The sequence below is a fragment of the Ranitomeya variabilis genome, chromosome 5, assembly GCF_051348905.1.
Source record: "Ranitomeya variabilis isolate aRanVar5 chromosome 5, aRanVar5.hap1, whole genome shotgun sequence".
Taxonomy (NCBI): Eukaryota; Metazoa; Chordata; class Amphibia; order Anura; family Dendrobatidae; genus Ranitomeya; species Ranitomeya variabilis.
This window is the reverse complement of record NC_135236.1, coordinates 673030022-673047866: the sequence shown is the minus strand read 5'-3', so window position 1 is coordinate 673047866 and position 17845 is coordinate 673030022. Positions and strand designations below refer to the sequence as shown.

General features: G+C 41.5%; 1 protein-coding gene across 3 annotated transcripts; it reads right to left on the bottom strand.

Annotated features, from left to right (window-relative positions):
* On the bottom strand, window positions 1–12533 carry LOC143776959 (aldo-keto reductase family 1 member C1-like). Of its 3 annotated transcripts, none has more exons than XM_077266840.1 (9): window positions 11698–12533; window positions 7403–7570; window positions 7179–7295; window positions 6927–7004; window positions 6000–6122; window positions 5721–5830; window positions 1127–1295; window positions 868–950; window positions 1–778 (listed from the first exon to the last, which is right to left on the bottom strand). In XM_077266840.1, the coding sequence occupies exons 2-9, from the start codon at window positions 7487–7489 to the stop codon at window positions 736–738; spliced, it is 810 nt and encodes a 269-aa protein (XP_077122955.1). In that variant the 5' UTR covers window positions 7490–7570; window positions 11698–12533; the 3' UTR covers window positions 1–735. The 3 variants fall into 3 exon arrangements, with proteins under 3 accessions (XP_077122955.1, XP_077122956.1, XP_077122954.1); XM_077266841.1 differs by lacking the exon at window positions 11698–12533 and adding an exon at window positions 11161–11640; XM_077266839.1 differs by lacking the exon at window positions 11698–12533 and adding an exon at window positions 8134–10686.
* Window positions 12534–17845: the final 5312 nt, after the last annotated feature.

Below are 17845 nucleotides of genomic sequence, written 5' to 3'. Positions count from 1 at the left end.
TAAAAATAATTAAGCTTTACTGATTCATAAGCAAACTAAATACACAAAACAAGTTTATAAAATATAAATGATTATGAAAGAATTAACAGACTTCACTCTGCTGATCCGGGAAGCATGCCAGTAGTAGTGCTCCACCCAAAAAAATCTATAATTACTACAGCAAAAGCTCAAGCTCACATGTGGCTTGTTTAAGGATTAGTTGCACCATAAAAATTAACTCTTACACAGGTACAAAGTGTAATCAATGGAAAGCAACAAAGAGTAGATTAAGCTAAAAGAATAAAATGCAGATTCATAAAAACATCAGAATCTTGAAAAAAGCTGAGGGGGACCGCTATGGGTATCTCACAGATGCCACTAAAGGTTCACTTTTTACTGTTTCGGTAGCCATATAATTAACTGAAATAACCAAAATTTGAGTTAAAAAAATATTGAACAGTATCTAAATGCACAAGCTTTTTTTTATTTGGGGGGGTTACAAAATTTGGAAAAATGTTCAAACAAGGACCACTCCACTAATTGTATTGACTTGCAATCCATTAGCTATTTATCTTCTATAGCAATATACCAAATACTTTTTATACATTTAACATTTCAAGCACAAGTCATATTCCAGTTTGACACAACTGCAGTTGGAATAAATGCGAAATATCATACAATTCGCAAAGATTGGAATCTGAGAGAACAATAGTACCAGGGTTTAAAGAATGGCTCCAAGGTGATTGTCCAATGTTTTCAATACTCATCATGGTAGGGGTAATTAGGGTGCTCTTTCCAGCTAAAAAAATAATATAAGTAAAATAACAATATATAAAAACATATATTTTTTATGTAAAATAATATAAAATTCTTTTAAAAGACACTTACGACTTGAGATTTAGGTAACGCATGTTCTTGTTGACTCCATCAAGACTTTTCATGTCTATGTCACTTAGTTCAAAGTCAAATATCTGAAGAAGAAAAGTCAAGCGCAACTTAAAGGTCCTTAAATATTTATTTTTTTAAATAAAAAATTATTTAGAGTACCACTTCTGTTAAAATTATTTAAAATGATGTTCCAAAATTAAAAACAATTTTTAACAGGAATTGATGTCTTTTGGGAAATTTTTATTTTTGCTCCATTTACCTGGAAGTTCTGCTTGATCCTCTCAGGATTGAAGCTTTTTGCAAGTACAACAATTCTTTTCTGCAGCAAATACCTCATGGCCACCTGCGCCGGTGTGCGGCGCGACTTCTTAGAAATCGTATTTAAAACAGGGTCTTCAAGCACTTTGGGTGACTCCTGATCCTCAATCCTGTCAGGAAACAAAAAATATTCAATATATCAGATATATTCTTGTACATAGGGGCAGTATTATAGTAGTTATATTCTTGTACATAGGGGCAGTATTATAGTAGTTATATTCTTGTACATAGGAGCAGTATTATAGTAGTTATATTCTTGTACATAGGGGCAGTATTATAGTAGTTATATTCTTGTACATAGGAGGAGTATTATAGTAGTTATATTCTTGTACATAGGGGGCAGTATTATAGTAGTTATATTCTTGTACATAGGGGGCAGTATTATAGTAGTTATATTCTTGTACATAGGAGCAGTATTATAGTAGTTATATTCTTGTACATAGGGGCAGTATTATAGTAGTTATATTCTTGTACATAGGGGCAGTATTATAGTAGTTCTATTCTTGTACATAGGGGGTAGTATTATAGTAGTTATATTCTTGTACATAGGGGGCAGTATTATAGTAGTTATATTCTTGTACATAGGGGGCAGTATTATAGTAGTTATATTCTTGTACATAGGAGCAGTATTATAGTAGTTATATTCTTGTATATAGGGGCAGTATTATAGTAGTTATATTCTTGTACATAGGGGCAGTATTATAGTAGTTCTATTCTTGTACATAGGGGGTAGTATTATAGTAGTTATATTCTTGTACATAGGGGGCAGTATTATAGTAGTTATATTCTTGTACATAAGGGCAGTATTATAGTAGTTATATTCTTGTACATAGGAGCAGTATTGTAGTAGTTATATTCTTGTACATAGGGACAGTATTATAGTAGTTATATTCCTGTACATAGGGGCAGTATTATAGTCGTTAAATTCTTGTACATAGGAGCAGTATTATAGTAGTTATATACTTGTACATAGGAGCAGTATTATAGTAGTTATATTCTTGTACATAGGGGCAGTATTATAGTAGTTATATTCTTGTATATAGGGGCAGTATTATAGTAGTTATATTCTTGTACATAGGGGCAGTATTATAGTAGTTATATTCTTGTACATAGGAGCAGTATTATAGTAGTTATATTCTTGTACATAGGAGGCAATATTATAGTAGTTATATTCTTGTACATAGGGGCAGTATTATAGTAGTTATATTCTTGTACATAGGGGCAGTATTATAGTAGTTTGTCATGATTCCCAATGGCAGGGACTTAGGCAAAAAACGGACAAGCTCTAGGAAGGATGGTATCTTAGGTAACCGCGATACTGAACCTAACACGCAACTAAAAATAGCCAGGGGGTGTGCCTACGTTGTCTCTAGACACCTCGCGCCAGCCGGAGAACTAACTACCCCTAATAGAGGAATACACAGACCTGACTTGCCTCCAGGGAAACCCCAAAGGTTATAGTAGCCCCCCACATATAATAACGGTTAGGTAAGAGGAAAACACAAACGCAGTATGAATATAGATTCAGCAAAGCGAGGCCCTCTGACTAGATAGCGGAATATACCAAAGAGGACTTCGCGGTCACCTCAAAACCCTGAACAGCCATCCTGGAATTACCTTAACTCCGTTGTCAACTCATGACACCGGAGTAGCAATTCCAGATCACTAGAGCTTCCAGCCGCACGAGATATGAAAATGCATGCTGGACAAAACAAACACAAAAGCCAAAGATTCAACTTAAGGTACCGTCACACTAAACGATATCGCTAGCGATCCGTGACGTTGCAGCGTCCTCGCTAGCGATATCGTTTAGTTTGACACGCAGCAGCGATCAGGATCCTGCTGTGATGTCGCTGGTCGCTGAATAAAGTCCAGAACTTTATTTGGTCGTCCGATCGCCGTGTATCGTTGTGTTTGACACCAAAAGCAACGATACCAGCGATGTTTTACACTGGTAACCAGGGTAAACATCGGGTTACTAAGCGCAGGGCCGCGCTTAGTAACCCGATGTTTACCCTGGTTACCAGCGTAAAAGTAAAAAAAACAAACAGTACATACTCACCTGCGCGTCCCCCAGCCTCTGCTTCCTGCTCTGACTGAGATCCGGCCCTAAAGTGAAAGTGAAAGCACAGCGGTGACGTCACCGCTCTGCTGTTAGGGCCGGAGCTCAGTCAGTGTCAGGAAGCAGACGCTGGGAGACGCGCAGGTGAGCATGTACTGTTTGTTTTTTTTACTTTTACGCTGGTAACCAGGGTAAACATCGGGTTACTAAGCGCGGCCCTGCGCTTAGTAACCCGATGTTTATCCTGGTTACCCGGGGACCTCGGCATCGTTGGTCGCTGGAGAGCGGTCTGTGTGACAGCTCTCCAGCGATCAAACAGCGACGCTGCAGCGATCGGCATCGTTGTCGCTATCGCTGCAGCGTCGCTTAATGTGACGGTACCTTTAGCTGACTTGCAGACTTGGAGCAGGAAGCAAGCAACAAGGTGCTCTGATAACATTGATTGCCGGCACTGCAATGACTGGGAAGCCAGACTAAATAGGAGACTCCCAATTTCCTAATGGAAACAGGTGCACTGGAAAAAACAAGACACCAGTCAACCAGTACCACCAGAGGGAGCCCAAAAACAGAATTCACAACAGTAGTTATAATCTTGTACATAGGAGCAGTATTATAGTAGTTATAATCTTGTACATAGGGGCAGTATTATAGTAGTTATATTCTTGTACATAGAGGCAGTATTATAGTAGTTATAATCTTGTACATAGGGGCAGTATTATAGTAGCTATATTCTTGTACATAGGGGCAGTATTATAGTAGTTATATTCTTGTACATAGGGGCAGTATTATAGTAGTTATATTCTTGTACATAGGAGCAGTATTATAGTAGTTATATTCTTGTACATAGAGGCAGTATTATAGTAGTTATAATCTTGTACATAGGGGCAGTATTATAGTAGCTATATTCTTGTACATAGGGGCAGTATTATAGTAGTTATATTCTTGTACATAGAGGCAGTATTATAGTAGTTATAATCTTGTACATAGGGGCAGTATTATAGTAGCTATATTCTTGTACATAGGGGCAGTATTATAGTAGTTATATTCTTGTACATAGGGGCAGTATTATAGTAGTTATATTCTTGTACATAGGAGCAGTATTATAGTAGTTATATTCTTGTACATAGGAGCAGTATTATAGTAATTATATTCTTGTATATAGGAGCAGTATTATAGTAGTTATATTCTTGTACATAGGGGCAGTATTATAGTAGTTATATTCTTGTACATAGGAGCAGTATTATAGTAGTTATATTCTTGTACATAGGAGCAGTATTATAGTAATTATATTCTTGTATATAGGGTCAGTATTATAGTAGTTATGCTCTTGTACATAGGGGGCAGTATTATAGTAGTTATATTCTTGTACATAGGGGGCAGTATTATAGTAGTTATATTCTTGTACATAGGAGCAGTATTATAGTAGTTATATTCTTGTACATAGGGGCAGTATTATAGTAGTTATATTCTTGTACATAGGAGCAGTATTATAGTAGTTATATTCTTGTACATAGGGGCAGTATTATAGTAGTTATATTCTTGTACATAGGGGCAGTATTATAGTAGTTATATTCTTGTACATAGGAGCAGTATTATAGTAGTTATATTCTTGTACATAGGGGCAGTATTATAGTAGTTATATTATTGTACATAGGGGCAGTATTATAGTAGTTATACTCTTGTACATAGGAGCAGTATTATAGTAGTTATATTCTTGTACATAGGGGCAGTATTATAGTAGTTATATTCTTGTACATAGGAGCAGTATTATAGTAGTTATATTCTTGTACATAGGGGCAGTATTATAGTAGTTATATTCTTGTACATAGGAGCAGTATTATAGTAGTTATATTCTTGTACATAGGGGCAGTATTATAGTAGTTATATTCTTGTACATAGGGGCAGTATTATAGTAGTTATATTCTTGTACATAGGAGCAGTATTATAGTAGTTATATTCTTGTACATAGGGGCAGTATTATAGTAGTTATATTATTGTACATAGGGGCAGTATTATAGTAGTTATACTCTTGTACATAGGAGCAGTATTATAGTAGTTATATTCTTGTACATAGGAGCAGTATTATAGTAGTTATATTCTTGTACATAGGGGCAGTATTATAGTAGTTATATTCTTGTACATAGGAGCAGTATTATAGTAGTTATATTCTTGTACATAGGGGCAGTATTATAGTAGTTATATTCTTGTACATAGGGGCAGTATTATAGTAGTTATATTCTTGTACATAGGGGCAGTATTATAGTAGTTATATTCTTGTACATAGGGGCAGTATTATAGTAGTTATATTCTTGTACATAGGGGCAGTATTATAGTAATTATATTCTTGTACATAGGGGCAGTATTATAATAGTTATATTCTTCCTATATTCTTATTCTATAGGTGTCCAGGTTTCATTACATCCTTTTTCCTGTGACACTATTGTATATAACTATGTAATATTCTTGTACTTACCATCCCTCTGCTCTGCTGGATCCCAGTACACCGTACGCCATCACTGTAATATCATGAGATTTGCAGAACTCCCGCAATTTGCTCTGATTGAGGTATATGTGACATTCTATCTGTACAGAGAGTAATACATATTCTGATTGGTTGATAAGGAACATGTCCTTCATTGAGGCTCTTGCACCTAACAGATGGATCCAATAAATGGATGCATGAGCAAGTTTGAGATTCTTATATCTACATGGGAGGCAGATTTAATTTGAAAGAAGAAGCCGTAATCGTTACCTCATTGCACGCTGGTTTGTACTTGAGTCCTGGCATGTTGAGAATCAGCTCCAGTTGCCGGCGGTTAAAATTGGAGACTCCGATGGATCTGACGAGCCCGGCGTCCTTGCACGCTTCCATAGCCTAGAAATGACCAATTCAGTCAGTGCTACAATACGATACGGTTGTGTCACCGATACTAATCTGGCGATCAGATGATCTGATCGGAGGACGTTTTGCTGACCTTGCATTTTCTCTGCAGAGGCCACTACAGGTGAAACATGGTATTACATCTCTACTGGCCATAAGAGTGGGCCCCTGATTGGGACATCCCCTCTCCATTCCATTAGTGTGACATCTGTGTCTGAACATGCTACTATGGCCTCTACCTTTGTGGAGCCACATTAATATAACACATGCCTCTGGGTGACGGTAGCGTGTTTCAGTTTGGCTTTGATACCTGGGACTTGTTGTCTTTTCTTCTTATTGAATTATGTTTTTCAGCACACGGATCTAGTGTAATTAGCTCCCTGCTTTAAGCCATGGGCAGGGCTCCTCCCTGTTTAATCCCCCAGCAGTCGGTCTATGGTCGCCAGTTATAGGTTATACCTTCTTTGGTTCGTTCCTGCTTCCAAGCTATGACCTATTTTTTTGACTTTTTGGGTTTTGATTACCTAACCCGACTCGATTTTGTTCCTGACTTTGACCTCCTAGTTCTGTTCTGAAGTTCTGACAATTCAATGCCATCCTGCTCCACCGGCCAGCAGCCATTCCGTGGAATCAATCCAGGAGGCCCTTCATAAGTCAAGATCCCTTTTTTAGGGATTAAGGGATGAAGACCAAGGTTCCCCTGGTATCGTATCCATGGAAGACCTCTTAAGAGCTGCCAGCCTGCTCCGTGTCTTGTTGGATCAAGCTATTTAAGACAACTAGTTCCCCGATATTTACCTTCCATGTTTCCCGGAGATCTGTGTTATGAAAAATTATTTTCCCGTTTGCATCCTTGGGAAAGGGATCATCTCCAGGCTAGAGGGGAGAAAAAGTATTTACAAAGTATTGGCAAAATTATTCAGGTCGAGAATATCATGTTTTCTCTAGTCACAACCAAAGCTGCATTTATAGAATACGATATTGTACTATCTGAACTTTCTGAGACAAATGTTAATAAAGGCAAGAAATAAGATCCATAGGTGGACAAACCTGAAACTCCACCGGTGTGTGGATTAGGAAGAGATCCATGTAATCCAGCTCCAAATCCTTCAAAGATTTTTCCAACCCTATGCGGACCCTCTCAGGAGCGTGGTTAGTATTCCAAAGCTGCAGAAGTGAAAAAGAAATGACTTTGGCTGCAACTGAACAGCGCCCCCTTGTGGCCACATTAATGAGAAAACAGATCACACAAAACTCGGATTTTACAAGGTCACCTTCCCGGTGTAAAAAATGTCATCTCTCTTCACCGTCCCATCAGCAATTTTTGCTCGAATGCCTTGTCCGACCTGAACTTCATTCATGTAGGCAAAGGCGCTATCGATGAGGCGATATCCGACATCGATTGCCAGCTCGGTGCTCTCTCTGGCCTGTTCTTTGGAATACTGTGCAAAATATGATAACATCATTAAAAAAAAATAAAAATCAGAAAATGATGAAGCATCCAACAATTATTACAAAATATCAGGAACAAACCCTGAAAATTCAAAAAATAAATCAGAAAATCTGAATCATTAAAGTGGTCATCAACAAGCTAGAACTTAAAGTGGCTTCAAAGATAGTCTCTGTGTCTGGAGGACCTGACACGGTGAACCCCATTGACTTCAATAAAAAAAATTGTAATACTTCATTTGACCTGCAGTGTCACTGTAGGGATCTGGGGTACCTCCTACTAGGTATAGAATTTAGAATTGATCACTTGGTCAGTTTACTTTTTTTGATGCCTATCTCATCCAAGACCCTCACGAAGGAGGGAAGGGGATGGAGTGTGAGCAAAGTTAGTAAACTGGCAGAGCTATGACTACATTACATCATTCTGTTTGATCTATAGTGAGTGCCCACGGTGGGGTTGAATTTTCGGCAGTGCCACCCATGCCCAGAGACCCTTTGGTACCACATCTTAGCAATTATTCTGAGATGTACCTAGGATTAGCCTATGCTTACTCACTGATTGTGGGGCAAAAGTACCAAATCCGATCACTGGTATCTTGTGTCCATCGTTCAGCTCAAAACGGGAGTCCGACTTGAGAGCCATAGTGCAATGTGACCACGGTCCTGTACGAATGAAGCACAGAAAAGCTGCGTGCTCCTTTTAACCGGTCCTCGCCCCACCCTCAATCATGTAGCCCTGGGTATGAGGCTTCTACTCTGCCAACTCTACTGCTTTGGGTGTGGTGCCTGTGGATTTTGGGCACTGAATGATTTCTGCCCTGTCATCTTGTTGATGCAAACACTATAGGTATCTTAGAGCTCAAATCTTTTACAAATATTAGAACAGTACCCAGCTAGTGTCTCAAATTAACCCCAGTGTAGCCCCACCTATTGGTAGATCCAGTAAAGTAGATATATAAACAAGACACGCCACGTTATGCACAATCAGGTCTCGACACGTTACGCTTACAACATACAGGTTGATTAGGAGAAAGCAAATCCTGGTGCTAGATGTGTAGCCTAAAGTTCAACCCAAGTAGGTGAAACCCATCTGACTTGGCACCCACAAAGTGTGCTCCATCATGTATCGAAAAGCAGAGAGTTGAACAAGACCCAGTCTCCTGGGTCCAGTCTTCAGTTGCCCCATAGTGCCCCCTTAGCGTATCTTCACTCTTATTAATCACCGCTTTGTGTGGAAATTTTCACCGGTTGATGCCCACCTAAGCTGCCTACTTTGTGCCCCTAGGTAGTGATGGTGTGCCCTTATTTCCATCCTCCACAGTATTGTTGCCTCCTTAGTGCCCACTTAGGTTTCACACTTTTGACATTGATAGTCCGAGTAACCGGCCATAATATCCTCAACAACCTCACATACCTTATGCCTAAGCTCCAGGTTTATGTGGACCCATGGCTGACAAGGTCCTAGTGGACGCCTCTTCGGATTCGATTTTTCCTTCCTTACTTCTGAAAGCTATAACTTGTTCATTTTTGGTCAGTTGCATCGTATCCAGGCTTGTTTTTGTGGGGTGAACTGTAGTTTTTATTCTTTCCATTTTGGGGTTAGATCTATTTAATTTTTTTTTCTGCGGTGACATAAACAAAAACAGCAATTCTACCATTTTTTTTTTTATTTTGAGGTGAGGTCAACTGTTCTCACTTCACACATGCAGCACTCACATCCATTATACATGTACAAAATGAAAATCTGGGGTAAGTGGGCCACCCTGGTGCAACGGACCCAGCACTTGTCCAGCCTTGTGGGTTGCTAGTTCAGGCTGTTAAAATTGATGCAGTTGGTCCTGACATCTTGGTCCATACTCGGGCAGTGAATTGGTGCCCCTGAGTTGCAGGACTACTAGCAAGGAGACAGCTAGGGGCTCATTTTCTTCTGCTGACTCTTGCGTTCCGCTGACTTGGACAGTATGTTGCCATTCTCCGTTGTAGAAACCTTCTCTGGTTTATTTCTACCCTGTCACCTCACACCAACTCCTCTCTTTTTCTTACGACCACCATACACCTCATGTGCTTCCATGTCTGGGCCAAGTGCAGTTTCGATGTGGAATTTATGGTGGTCTCATGTTGAACAGGACTTAAACATTCCAATGCCAATACCAATGGCCTATGGAGAAGAACAGAGACTATTCTGGTTGTAGGCAAACTCCCTGTTGTCTGGTGGCAATAGAGGGGTGCGAAGATGGTGAAGCTCAAGGGAAGAAGGAAAGGGAGTATCTCTCTCACATGTGCACCACAATGGAGAAGACACGGCCCAAGCCAGCACTAGGCCGCAGATCAAGCCTGTATGGATGTCAATAGATTCACCTAGAAAGATGTCGGGAGCTGAAGAGCACTCGTCTACTCATCCTTTTCAGGTGACTCTCTTGACATCCATATAGCTAAGATTGTGTTTGAAGCTCAGACGAGTGTAGGGACTTTTGCTGTCTGGGATGTCATGGATGAAAGATGAAGTTTGATCAAGGCCGGAAAAAAGACAAAAAGCAGGGGTAAAGCCTGGAATGAAGAAGGTTCTGTAAGACCGAGGGTCAGATGCTCTACCCGATGGTGGAACCACCAGTGTTGGGGCCTGAGCTGTTCTGGAAAAATCATCGAGGAGAATTCTTAAGGCTCAGACCAGATCAATGCTGGTTGGATCTTTAGGAGGTCTATCCCACACACTGAGTCACGAGGTCTCATACCTGAGGGTTGTTCTTAGCTGCGGAGACCTCCTATAATCCCAAGAACGGAGCTCCTAAATGCCAAATAGACAAGTTTCAGCTTTCTCCAGCAGTCCCATAGAGAATGAATTGAACTTTGTCCTATTTCCGACAGTTTCACAGAAAGTGAATGGAGCAGAGACCCGTAGTCCATCCCAACAGAGCATTTCGCAGCCACGTTCCTGGGATTGGCGGAGATCTCCCCACCAACTAAAAAGTTACTTATCCTGTAGATAGATGATAACTTTCAGAATAGGAACTGACCACTTTACTGTTGCCGTAATCTGTGGAAATCGATAAGTAAAAGTCCTTATATTAGGAGACTAAAGCCTAAAGCCTGTGGACCTGAATCAACATTTGTTTGTTTTTTTAGTCACTTTTAGGTTGTTATTTTTTGTCTCGTGGCATGTGATACCAAATTCGTCATGTGGCACACGTAGTTCATGAATTTTCTTAAAATCAAAAATGTTTCTCAATTTTGTCTTCTCCTCTTCTTGCTAAAGTCTCTCCGGGAAGACACCGGAGAACATTTTGCACAAAAATTTTGTGGCAAATGATGAATCAACCGCAGACATATGGAAAAACAAAAACCACTTCCACATTCCAGAGAATAATATATATATAAAAAAAAAAGCAAACACATAAAACAGACTTCATAAAAGACACAAATTAAAAGAAATTTGGCAAAAATCAAAAACAGGACAAAATAGCAAAAAAAAGGCAATATTGAATGTATGCTTTGGAAATAGTTTTTTTTTGTAATGATCTCGATGCCTAGCAAATCAATCTAACATTTATTAGTTGCTGCACCATCACCATGTATTGTCACTCACATCCACTAAGGATCTGGTTTGTCATATTCGTGCAAATATTTTCACCTTGCATCGACTTCTACGGGCAGTTCTCAGCTGCACATCTGCAAAGGATAGTGCATGGTTTATTAAAAGGGGATTTATTTGTTAAAAAAAAAATAAATAAACTCCTCGGGGGCGTGTCAGTCATTATGTTCATTTATTCATTTGCCTCATGTTTAATTTTTCTTTGTTTTTCTTCTTTATTAACGTTACATCCCACGTGATGAGATCTGTAACATGCCGTATCCTTATTCACTGATCCTGTTTATCTCTTTGTGTTAACCATTTATTTGCACCATTTTTCCTATTCAAGATTGAGAAATACAGAACAGTAGAATGAGCGGCAAATATTGGTAAAATGGGCTATAATTAAAGTCCTCTTGCCAAATATGCCATTTTTAATTTAGTTGCCAAATTATGAAAAAATACGAATTGAATCGCGTCTCTTATAGCATAAAAATAAAGCAAATAAATGGTTAACATGGTAAATAGAATGAATGTCACGATTCCTCTTACCGGTATGTCTGGACACTGTGATTGACAGTTCAGCTGTCCAATCTTGGGCTCAGCTGTCAGTATGGTGATGTACAGCTCAGTCGTCCAATCGGAAAACTGGGACGTGCTGAGATGTCAGTGGTTTGAGTGACAGTCCAGCCGTTCAATCAAGGCCGGGGCGGGTGGAGTTTCCTCCATGGGTTTCCTGTTTGTAGAGATTACCTGGCTATTTAGATGACTCTCTGCCTTCAATTATTGCCAGTTGTAGCTTAGATCAAGTGGTGTGTTTGTACCGTGCTTTGAGTTCTTGTATTCTGATCCTTGTTGCCCAACCTTGGCTTTGCCTTTGACCATCTGTTTGACTAGCCCCCTTGTCTTGATCAGCTACCTTCCTGGAATTCTGACCTCGGACTGTGACCTGAATACCCCTCTGTCTTTCCCCTTAGTTTTTGACGAGCTCTCGTGGTATCTGACCCTGGACCTCTTGACTACCCTGCCAACGTGAGTAGTGGCTAGCGTCACAATGAGTTTATACCACAGATCGCTAGTGCCATCTATTTTACTTGCAGAGTAGCTACTTCTTTAGGAGAGGTCCTCAGTATTGAGTTCCAGGGATCTGACTCCCAACCTTCTCACTGATCAACTGTTATCGGCTCCAGCAGCTGTTGGACAGATGACAACTGAAGCATCTTTTTAACCACTTCTGTCTTCTCCATTGTCGTCTACAGGACACTCAGTGTGCGTCATGAATCATAGGCACCATCAATGCTTACGTGGGACCTAGCGATCACATGAGTGGTATAGGGTCCTAGCAAATCCAGATTATCTCTGCCACTGTCTTGTACCATCACAGGAGGATGTGTGTTGTGAATTCTGCTTTTGGGCTCCCTCCGGTGGTTGTAGGTGGTAATGCAGTTGCCCCTGAGTTGCAGTCCTGGTCAGGTGTATCTGCTGATTGCAGTTCTGACTGGGGTATTTAGGCGTGCAGGATTCATTAGTCCTTGCCAGTTGACAATTGTTGTTGGGAGGTGTAGGACCTCTGCCTGGTTCCTCCTGCCTTTCTGCCAAATCAGCAAAGATAAGTGTCTGGTTTTTTTTCCTGTGGCACACATGTTGTGTGCTTCACAATTCAGTGCTATTCTTTGTGTTTTCTTGTCCAGCTTAGATTGTGTCAGTATTTTCTCAGTCTTGTTGGATTCTCTGGAGTGGCAGATATACATTCCATGTCTTTAGTTAGATTGTGGAACTTTTTGTATTATCTGCTGTGGATATTTTTGGAAGGGTTTTAATACTGACCGCCTAGTAATCTGTCCTATCCTTTCCTATTTAGCTAGAGTGGCCTCTTTTGCTAAATCCTGTTTTCTACCTGAGTGTGTCTATTCTTCTCCTACTCACAGTCATTATTCTTGGGGGGCTCCCTATCCTTTGGGGGTCTGCTCTGAGGCAAGGTAGCATTCCTATTTCCATCTATAGGGATATTTAGTCCTCCGGCTGTGTCGAGGTGTCTAGGGTTTTGTTAGGCACACCCCACGGCTACTTCTAGTTGCGGTGTTAGTTCAGGATTTGCGGTCAGTACAGGTTCCACCGACTCCAGAGAAAGTTTAATGTGGCTCCAAGGTCACCAGATCATAACAGTACAACTGGCCCATAATGAGTTAAATGCATATCAGAAGAAGGGAAGAAAGGTGTTGAGCCATTTTTTTTTCTGCAGTCTGTTTTGTCTTTTTTCCCCTCTTTATTTATGGGTGGCTGAGGAGTCTTGTGCCAGCATGGATGTTCAGGAATTAGCTTCTCGTGTAGACCAGCTTGCTGCTAGGGTACAGGGTATTTCTGATTATATTGTTCAGACTCCTGCTTTAGAGCCGAAGATTCCTACTCCTGATTTGTTTTTTGGTGATAGGTCCAAATTTTTGGGTTTTAAAAACAATTGTAAACTGTTTTTTGCTCTGAGACCGCGATCCTCCGGTGATTCCATTCAGCAGGTTAAAATTGTCATCTCCCTGCTGCGTGGCGATCCACAGGATTGGGCATTTTCCCTGGAATCTGGGAATCCGGCCTTGCTTAATGTAGATTCCTTTTTTCAGGCTTTAGGATTATTATATGATGAACCGAATTCTGTGGATCAAGCGGAGAAAACCTTGTTGGCCCTGTCTCAGGGTCAAGAGGCGGCAGAATTGTTTTGTCAGAAATTTAGAAAATGGTCTGTGTTGACTAAATGGAATGATGATGCTTTGGCGGCAATTTTCAGAAAGGATCTTTCTGAATCCGTTAAAGATGTTATGGTGGGGTTTCCCACGCCTTCCGGTCTGAGTGATTCTATGTCTCTGGCCATTCAGATTGATCGGCGCTTGCGGGAGCGTCAAACTGTGCGCGCTGTGGTGTCGTCCTTAGAGCAAAGTCATTGTGGCGATGCTTCTCATGTCATTTCAGTCTGCCCTAAGCGGACAAAAAGGATCGCTAGTTCATTTACTATCAGTACTGTACAACCAAAATTTCTGTTATCGGTGTACTTGATCTGCTCATTGTCATCATTTTCTGTCATGGCGTTTGTGGATTCAGGCGCCGCCTTGAACTTAATGGATTTTGAGTTTGCCAGGCGTTGTGGTTTTCCCTTGCAGCCTTTGCAGAACCCTATTCCTTTAAGGGGGATTGATGCTACACCTTTGGCTAAAAATAAGCCCCAGTTTTGGACACAGGTGACCATGCACATGGCGCCAGCCCATCAGGAAGATTGTCGATTTCTGGTGTTGCATAATTTGCATGATGTTATCGTGCTGGGTTTCCCGTGGTTGCAGGTACATAATCCTGTGTTGGATTGGAAATCTATGTCTGTGACTAGTTGGGGTTGTCAGGGGGTTCATAATGATGTTCCTTTGATGTCAATCTCCTCTTCTTCCTCTTCTGAAATTCCAGAGTTTTTGTCTGATTTTCAGGATGTATTCGATGAGCCCAAGTCCAGTTCCCTTCCACCGCACAGGGACTGTGATTGTGCGATTGACTTGATTCCAGGCAGTAAGTTTCCTAAGGGCCGACTTTTCAACCTGTCTGTGCCTGAACATACCGCCATGCGGAGTTATGTTAAAGGAGTCTTTGGAGAAAGGGCATATTCGGCCATCTTCTTCACCGTTGGGAGCAGGTTTTTTTTTTGTTGCTAAGAAGGATGGCTCCTTGAGACCTTGTATTGATTATCGCCTCTTGAATAAGATCACGGTCAAGTTTCAATACCCTTTACCTTTGCTTTCCGATTTGTTTGCTAGGATTAAGGGGGCTAGTTGGTTTACGAAGATTGACCTTCGGGGGGCATATAATCTTGTTCGTATTAAGCAGGGTGATGAATGGAAAACTGCGTTTAATACGCCCGAAGGCCATTTTGAATACCTTGTGATGCCATTCGGGTTCACTAACGCTCCATCTGTTTTTCAATCCTTCATGCATGATATCTTCCGGACTTATATTGATAAATTCTTGATTGTATATTTGGACAATATTTTGATTTTTTCCGATGATTGGAAGTCTCATGTGGAACAGGTCAGGATGGTATTTCAGATCCTTCGTGACAATGCTTTGTTTGTGAAGGGGTCTAAGTGTCTATTTGGGGTGCAGAAGGTTTCTTTTTTGGGCTTTATTTTTTCTCCCTCATCTATGGAGATGGATCCGGTTAAGGTTCAGGCCATTCATGATTGGATTCAACCCACATCCGTGAAGAGCCTTCAGAAATTTTTGGGTTTTGCAAATTTTTATCGCCGTTTCATTGCTAACTTCTCCAGCGTGGTTAAACCCTTGACTGATTTGACGAAAAAAGGCGCTGATGTGGCGAATTGGCCCTCTGCGGCTGTCTATGCCTTTCAGGAGCTTAAACGCCGATTTACTTCTGCTCCGGTGTTGCGCCAACCAGATGTTTCTCTTCCATTTCAGGTTGAGATTGATGCTTCTGAGATTGGGGCAGAGGCCGTTTTGTCTCAGAGGGATTCTGTTGGTTCTTTGATGAAACCGTGTGCCTTCTTCTCCCGCAAGTTTTGCCTGCTGAACGCAATTATGATGTCGGCAATCGGGAGTTGTTGGCTATGAAGTGGGAGTTTGAGGAGCGGCGACATTGGCTTGAGGGAGCTAAGCACTGTATTGTGGTCCTGACCGATCATAAGAATTTAATTTACCTCGAGTCTGCCAAACGGCTGAGTCCTAGACAGGCTCGATGGTCCTTGTTTTTTTCCCGTTTTGATTTCGTGGTTTCGTACCTTCCGGGTTCTAAGAATATTAAGGCTGATGCCCTTTCTAGGAGTTTTTTGCCTGATTCTCCTGAGGTCCTTGAACCGGTCGGCATTCTGAAAGAAGGGGTGGTCCTTTCTGCCATTTCCCCTGATTTACGGCGGGTTCTTCAGGAATTTCAGGCTGATAGACCTGACCGCTGTCCTGTAGGGAAATTGTTTGTTCCTGACAGATGGACTAGTAGAGTGATTTCTGAGGTTCACTGTTCTGTGTTGGCTGGTCATCCTGGTATTTTTGGTACCAGAGATTTGGTTGGTAGGTCCTTTTGGTGGCCTTCGTTGCCACGTGATGTGCGTTCTTTTTTGCAGTCCTGTGGGACTTGTGCGCGGGCCAAGCCTTGTTGTTCCCGTGCTAGTGGGTTACTTTTGCCATTGCCGGTCCCTGAGAGGCCCTGGACGCATATTTCTATGGATTTTATTTCTGATCTTCCGGTTTCCCAGAGGATGTCGGTTATCTGGGTTGTTTGTGACCGGTTTTCTAAGATGGTTCATTTGGTGCCTTTGCCTAAATTGCCTTCCTCTTCAGAGTTGGTTCCGTTGTTTTTTCAGCATGTGGTTCGTTTGCATGGTATTCCGGAGAATATTGTGTCCGACAGAGGTTCCCAGTTTGTTTCTAGGTTTTGGCGGGGCTTTTGTGCTAGGCTGGGCATTGATTTGTCTTTTTCTTCTGCATTTCATCCTCAAATGGCCAGACCGAGCGAACTAATCAGACTTTGGAGACTTATTTGAGATGCTTTGTGTCTGCCGATCAGGATGATTGGGTGGCCTTTTTGCCATTGGCCGAGTTTGCCCTTAATAATCGGGCTAGTTCGGCTACTTTGGTTTCGCCTTTTTTTTGTAATTTTGGTTTTCATCCTCGTTTTTCTTCTGGGCAGGTTGAGCCTTCTGACTGTCCTGGTGTGGATTCTGTGGTTGACAGGTTGCAGCAGATTTGGGCTCATGTGGTGGACAATTTGGTGTTGTCTCAGGAGGAGGCTCAACGTTTTGCTAACCGTCGTCGGTGTGTTGGTTCCCGGCTTCGGGTTGGGGATTTGGTTTGCTTGTCTTCCCGTCATGTTCCTATGAAGGTCTCTTCCCCTAAGTTTAAGCCTCGGTTTATTGGTCCTTATAGGATTTCTGAGATTATTAATCTGGTGTCTTTTCGATTGGCGCTTCCGGCCTCTTTTGCTATCCATAATGTCTTCCATGGATCTTTATTGCGGAAAGATGTGGTGCCCGTTGTTCCTCTGTTGATCCTCCAGCCCCTGTTTTGGTTGATGGGGAGTTGGAGTATGTGGTTGAGAAGATTTTGGATTCTTGTTTTTCGAGGCGGAGGCTTCAGTACCTTGTCAAATGGAAGGGTTATGGCCAGGAGGATAATTCTTGGGTTTTTGCTTCTGATGTCCATGCTGCTGATTTGGTTCATGCTTTTCATCTGGCTCGTCCTGATCGGCCTGGGGGCTCTGGTGAGGGTTCGGTGACCCCTCCTCAAGGGGGGGGGGGTACTGTTGTGAATTCTGCTTTTGGGCTCCCTCCGGTGGTTGTAGGTGGTAATGCAGTTGTCCCTGGGTTGCAGTCCTGGTCAGGTGTATCTGCTGATTGCAGTTCTGACTGGGGTATTTAGGCGTTCAGGATTCATTAGTCCTTGCCAGTTGACAATTGTTGTTGGGAGGTGTAGGACCTCTGCCTGGTTCCTCCTGCCTTTCTGCCAAATCAGCAAAGATAAGTGTCTGGGTTTTTTTCCTGTGGCACACATGTTGTGTGCTTCACAATTCAGTGCTATTCTTTGTGTTTTCTTGTCCAGCTTAGATTGTGTCAGTATTTTCTCAGTCTTGTTGGATTCTCTGGAGTGGCAGATATACATTCCACGTCTTTAGTTAGATTGTGGAACTTTTTGTATTATCTGCTGTGGATATTTTTGGAAG

Bases quoted from the DNA above. Each gene is read 5' to 3' on its own strand.
- LOC143776959 (XM_077266839.1), bottom strand. From the start codon at position 8,220: ATGGCTCTCAAGTCGGACTCCCGTTTTGAGCTGAACGATGGACACAAG. The intron at 7,571-8,133 runs GTGAGTAAGCAT...TATTTTGCACAG, and splicing joins GTACTTTTGCCCCACAATCA to TATTCCAAAGAACAGGCCAG. The intron at 1,296-5,720 runs GTAAGTACAAGA...GTTTCCTGACAG, and splicing joins TCCAGCAGAGCAGAGGGATG to GATTGAGGATCAGGAGTCAC.